Raw genomic sequence first — 6,000 nt, forward strand, 5'->3', positions numbered from 1 at the left:
CCTTTGAATTTTCTTTTTCCCTCATACCTTACGCCCAGTCTATCTGCAACAACTTGAAGGTTGCACCTTCAAAGCATATACAGATGATGACCACTTCTCACTACCTCTTCCATTACCCCCATCCTGGTACAAGCCAACATCTTCTCTCACCTCCCCTACCCTAACAGTCTCCAAAATGATCTGCTTTTGTTCTTGCCCACGGTGGTTTCTTTAGCTTCACAGCAGCCAGAATAATTTTCTTTTAAGAGCCATCAAAAGTCATGTCATTTCTCTATTCAATACTCCAATGGCTTCTCAACTCACAGAGACTAAAATCCAAACTCCTTACCATCCCAAGTCCTTCTGGTAGGTACCAAAGACCAGTCATGACATAACAGGATTTGCTGCTGGCCATTTCTTCCAAACTCATCAAACTCAAACATTTCTACCTCAGGATGCTTACACCTGCTATTCTCTATGTTTAGAGGAAACCTTCCTCCAGGTAGAAGGAAGCCCCATGGCTCACCATTATCATGAATTATGTGCCCCAATGTCACTTCCTCAGAGGGGTTTTCCTAACCCCTGTATTTCAAATAGAACACTCATAACCCCACTGATCATACCAAACATCTATTCCTTTACTTTTCCTCGTAGCATTTATAATGATCTGACTTTTTTTTTTAATTTCAGTATCCTTAACACCTAGAAGTGTGCCACGCACTCAGTAAGTGCTCGATAAATACTGAATGAATGAATATAACAGGTTCACTACAAAGGGCACTCTGAACTGAAGATAGATTTAGAGATCACCAGCATATGCATAGTACTTAAAACCAGAGGAGTAGATGAGACTGCCCAGAGGGGAAAGAGAAGAGATATGACCAAGTTAAATTATTTTAACTATTCTAAAGGAGGCTTCCATTCAAATAAATCTAATAATAAATCTTTAGTTATCCCCTGCTCTCATTATTTATCTTTTATATAAACTTAGATTTTCATATAGTATTAGATTTTAACTTATTTTACACATAACTCTTACTTACAATGAGGCTCAATCCAAAATGAAACTAGAACTATCTTAATTGCCTGCCAGGGCAGACTAAATAGCAAGTGACAACATCAAGGTGCCAATGATATCTAAAGAAAATGCTAATACCTCTGCATCTTCATCAAGTTGCAATTGCTTGGCGATGGCTTCATCATTTAATCTGGACTCATCTGCATTTTGTGAAGGCTATATTTCAAGGAAAATCAAGCAAGATCAGCATAAACCTTAAGTTCAAAGTAAGGTGCTATTTCTTAACTGTAGCTAAATAAATACACCAATGAGAGATAAATGTATCAGTCATGAAATAGACTCAATGCACACCAGCCAAAAAATTATGTTCATGGCTACTCCGTGACCACATCCAATTTCTTAACAAGCAAATATGCTACAGACAGATGATTCTCACTTAATTCTATTGAAATGTTCAAAAGAAGTACCCCAGAAAACTCTAGAGACTAACATCTTCGCTTCAGAAGTAGTCCAGAACATTGGCACACCAACACATGAGAAAGATTACACTGTCTAATGGAGGTACTAAAGAAATCAACAGACACACTGCTCGGCAGGCTTCCACGCAGGGAACTACTTTCACTAACTTATCTGTATTTGTTTCCTAAATGTCCAGGAAAAGATGAATCCAACATCAGCCAAAATAGAGTAGGTCACAAGTATAGCATAGGGAGGCTCTATTCTAAGTTACGTATTCATGACCTCATTTGGGAACAATTATATTGTCTGAGGTCAAGAGTAAAATGAGTTTGCATTCTGAGTATTTAAATTCTAAGAATCACAATTTATTCTTATGATTTAAATGATCTTTTCTCACTTTCAAATATTAAAGACTTAAACGTGTGATATTCTAACTTGGTCGTCCTCCAACATAGTAGCAATACATTTTACCCATAATCATAGGAAAATTATTTTCATCAATAAAATGTTGGTCTATTCATAAAATCCAATTTCACCTCTTATTAATAACTGAACGGGTACAAATCCTGAACATTCTTGCTTGCCTGTAGAACACTCACCTCTTTTCTTTTGCTTGCCACCATCTTCTTAGCCGATCTTTGGACACTCGCAGTTCCAAAATAATCAAGCACTGATGTGGGGGTAAGTTTCATTGGTGACAAAGGCTTATTCTTAGTGTTTAGTGTCTTAGTGTTTTCTTCATTCTTTTTCATGTTTGATGCTCCAAGATAACTATTTGGAGATCCTCCATTCTCTTTTGATTTAGAGGCTGCCTTCTTACACACAAAGTCATCTTCTTCATCTTAAATGAAATATGACCAAATATGGCTTGATAAAATATCAATTCTAATTACAAAAGCAACCACTTCCACCAACTTTATAAAAAATATACAAGTGCTATGGGATGCTAATGATTTTCTTTTCTTCCTATCTCCTAAATTCAACAGTTATCCTCACATTTACCAGTGCCAGGTCTGTAATACACCATCTCCCCCAATTACTACCCAGAGTACACAAAGGTGTATATTTACTCATGTATTCAACAAATAATTACTGAGCATCCATTATGTGCTAGGCACTGAGGATACAGCAGCGAATAAAAAAGACAAAATCCCTGCCGTCATGGAGCTTGGAACCTAGAAGAGGAAACAGATACAGAAATAAATAAACATATACTGTCAAGTTATAAGTGCTATGAAGAAAAATAAGACAGGGGCTTCCCTGGTGGCGCAGTGGTTGAGAGTCCGCCTGCCGATGCAGGGGACACGGGTTCATGCCCCGGTCCGGGAAGATCCCACATGCCACGGAGCGGCTGGGCCCATGAGCCATGGCCGCTAAGCCTGCATGTCCAGAGCCTGTGCTCCACAACAGGAGAGGCCACAGCAGTGAGAGGCCCGAGTACCGCCAAAAAAAAAAATTAAAAAAATAAGACAGAATGAAAGAATTAGAGAGTGATGAAGGGTGCTCTTTTAGATAGGGTAGTCAGGGAAAGCTTCTTTGATGAGCCACATTTGAACAGAGCCCTGAAATGAAGTCACCTCAGGCAAGAATGTTCAGGCAATGAAAACTACAAGTGCAAAAGCCTTAAACTGAGTGTGCCTGGAGGTCCCTGTGACTGCAGCAGAATGAAGGGGGTACACCACAAGAGTTAAGGTGAGAGAGGTAGAGGCCAAATCCCATAGAACTTTGTAGATCACAGAAGGAATTTTAGGTTTTATTTTAGAATGGGAATCCACCAGAGAACTTTCAACAGAGTTGTGCGTAATCCAACTTAAATAACGTCCTTTGGAGAACACACTGTCAAGGGATAAAAGCGAATGCAGGGAGACCATTTAGGAAGCTATTCTACACAGTTCCAGAAGAAATGCTGAAGCCTTGGACTAGGGTGGTATTTACAGAGGTGTTACGAAGTTGTCAGAGTCTAGCTATACATCGAAGGTGTATATGCAGGGGACACGGGTTCGGGCCCTGGTCTGGGAAGACCCCACATGCCGCAGAGCAACTAAGCCCGTGAGCCACAACTACTGAGCCTGCGCGTCTGGAGCCTGTACTCCACAACGGGAGAGGCCGCGACAGTGAGAGGCCCGCGCACCGTGATGAAGAGTGGCCTCCGCTCGCCGCAACTGGAGAAAGCCCTTGCACAGAAACGAAGACCCAACACAGCCAAAAATAAATAAATAAATTTATTTAAAAAAAAAAAAGTATCCAAGATATGTAAAAATCAAAACGGATTTAGCCTTACTCTCTAATTATTATATTTATATTAAAATTAAACTATAAACTTTACAAAGCATAAATAACTCTTACAGCTTTCTGAGTACTAAATGTAAAAAGTAATCCACTATTTAAAGCAAGAGCAGAATAGACACCTCTGAGGATGTCCATACAGTTCACTATAAGCCTACTTTCCCTAAGGACTTACACCCCACTCCACCCTCCAAGGGCCTCCAATAACCACAGATATATTTATTAGATGGTTCCATATTCCTTGCCATCACAAACTGGACCAGGAGTGGGCACATGAACAAGGTGGGGTGAATCTTACCCTTGATCAGTTTGCTGAACTAATGTGTTTAAACTAAGGTGCTAAAGGTTTATTTTTGCATTCAATGACATTCAGCAATGGCCTTCTAATAAATTCCATTTTGCTTACAACAAGCTAGGTTTTCTTCTTAACCTGCAACCAAAGATTTTAGTTAAAGCATACTTGTTTTCTTATCTTCAACTATAGCCAATCTACCTTCAAGATTAAATTAAAAATTCATTCATCAATCTTTCTAAGCACATCCAAGTCTTGATACACGTACCAGATTTCAATCCATGTATTGACAAGAGTCAACAGACTAAGTTTAGTCACTCATATATCTCTTCTTCCTACATGACAATGAGTCCTTCTCTGCCTCTGCCATCTGCTTCAGATGGTTCTGCAAAGGCTAGGTGACATTATCCCCATTCCACTTAGGTAAAACAGCCATGCACATCACTCATAACAGTCCTAGAAACCACTGAGAATATAATCTGAAACTCCTTCCCTCTTCTCTAAGATAACAGCATAATGAATTGTTATATTATTATTGAAATCCAATTTTTTATAATTTAAGGTTTGTCTATTTTAAATCCCTAGACACAGTTAAGCTGTAGCATAACCAAACCAGTAGCATTCAACAACAAACTATTCTACCTTAGCAGTCAAAACAAATTATATGAAATGCCCTTAAAAGAAGATTCAAAACAAAATTAACATTGCTGGGACTTCCCTGGTGGCGCATTGGTTAAGAATCCTCCTGCCAATGTAGGGGACACAGGTTCAATCCCTGGTCCGGGAAGATCCCACATGCCACGGAGCTACTAAGTCCGTGCGCTACAACTACTAAGCCTGCGCTCTAGAGCCTGCGAGCCACAACTACTGAAGCCCAGGCACCTAGAGCTTGTGCTCCGCAACAAGAGAAGCCACTGCAATGAGAAGCCCGCGCACCGCAATGAAGAGTAGCCCCCGCTCGCCGCAAATAGAGAAAGCCCACATGCAGCAACGAAGACCCAATGGAGCCAAAAACATATAAATAAGTTTATTTATTTTAACAAATAATAATAACATTGCTGATACCCTGGCTTTAATAAAAATAAAGTAAAATAAGAAAGCCACAGAACTGGAACCTCCTAAGTATAGATATCCAATATATCTCCTTAGGCAGTAAGTGCAAAGTTAAAAGCATATCTTGTGTATATAAGACTTCCAATCTTATCGAGAGCTTATTAAATTTTATAATTTTTACTTGGTTTGTTTTGAATTCAACAACTGTACTTCTGGGGAGGAAGGATTTCCTTAATGGAGAAAGGACAAAATTAAATTGTAGCTGCAAAATGACAGTCTTCTACTAGTTTTTCCCTCACTTTAAAAATGCCAAAAGCATGGGCTTCCCTGGTGGCGCAGTGGTTGAGAGTCCGCCTGCCGATGCAGGAGACACGGGTTCGTGTCCCGGTCCGGGAGGATCCCACATGCCGCGGAGCGGCTGGGCCCGTGAGCCATGGCCGCTGAGCTTGCGCGTCCGGAGCCTGTGCTCCGCAACAGGAGAGGCCACAACAGTGAGAGGCCCGCGTACCGCAAAAAAAAAAAAAAAAAAAAATGCCAAAAGCAGTAACATTCCATTTCCACTACCCCTAGCCATGTGTACAAGCAGTATGACAGAAAATCCCAGAACTGAATGGACCAAGTCAACCACTATGTTTTTCTGTTACAGTTCTTCCCCTACACTCAAGAACTTCCTTAGTATATAAAATATTGTAACTGTCCTTAAGCAATTAACTCAAACAAGATCAATCACTGATATGTGGTATAGACTCAGAAAGGGAAACAATGGTATTGTAGATATTTGCAATCCCTAGCTTAACGCTTTCTCCAGCAATCTCATAAATATTCACAGGTAACAGATGAGCAGGAAATCTAGTGAGATCAAGAATTTCTAAGACTATCAGATTAAAAAGATTGGTTAGCAAGGGTGTAGGGA

General features: G+C 40.0%; 1 protein-coding gene across 1 annotated transcript in view; it reads right to left on the reverse strand.

Annotated features, from left to right (window-relative positions):
- Positions 1 to 6,000, reverse strand: part of RFC1 (replication factor C subunit 1) — an 84,218-nt gene that overhangs the window by 35,807 nt on the left and 42,411 nt on the right. Inside the window, exons 6-7 of the mRNA XM_007449429.1 lie at positions 2,056 to 2,297; positions 1,136 to 1,213 (exon numbers count right to left, since the gene is read on the reverse strand). Of these exons, the coding sequence (XP_007449491.1) occupies positions 1,136 to 1,213; positions 2,056 to 2,297 (320 nt within the window). The remainder of the gene's footprint in view (positions 1 to 1,135; positions 1,214 to 2,055; positions 2,298 to 6,000) is intronic.

This window comes from Lipotes vexillifer, unplaced genomic scaffold (assembly GCF_000442215.2).
Source record: "Lipotes vexillifer unplaced genomic scaffold, Lipotes_vexillifer_v1.1 scaffold153, whole genome shotgun sequence".
NCBI lineage: Eukaryota > Metazoa > Chordata > Mammalia > Artiodactyla > Lipotidae > Lipotes > Lipotes vexillifer.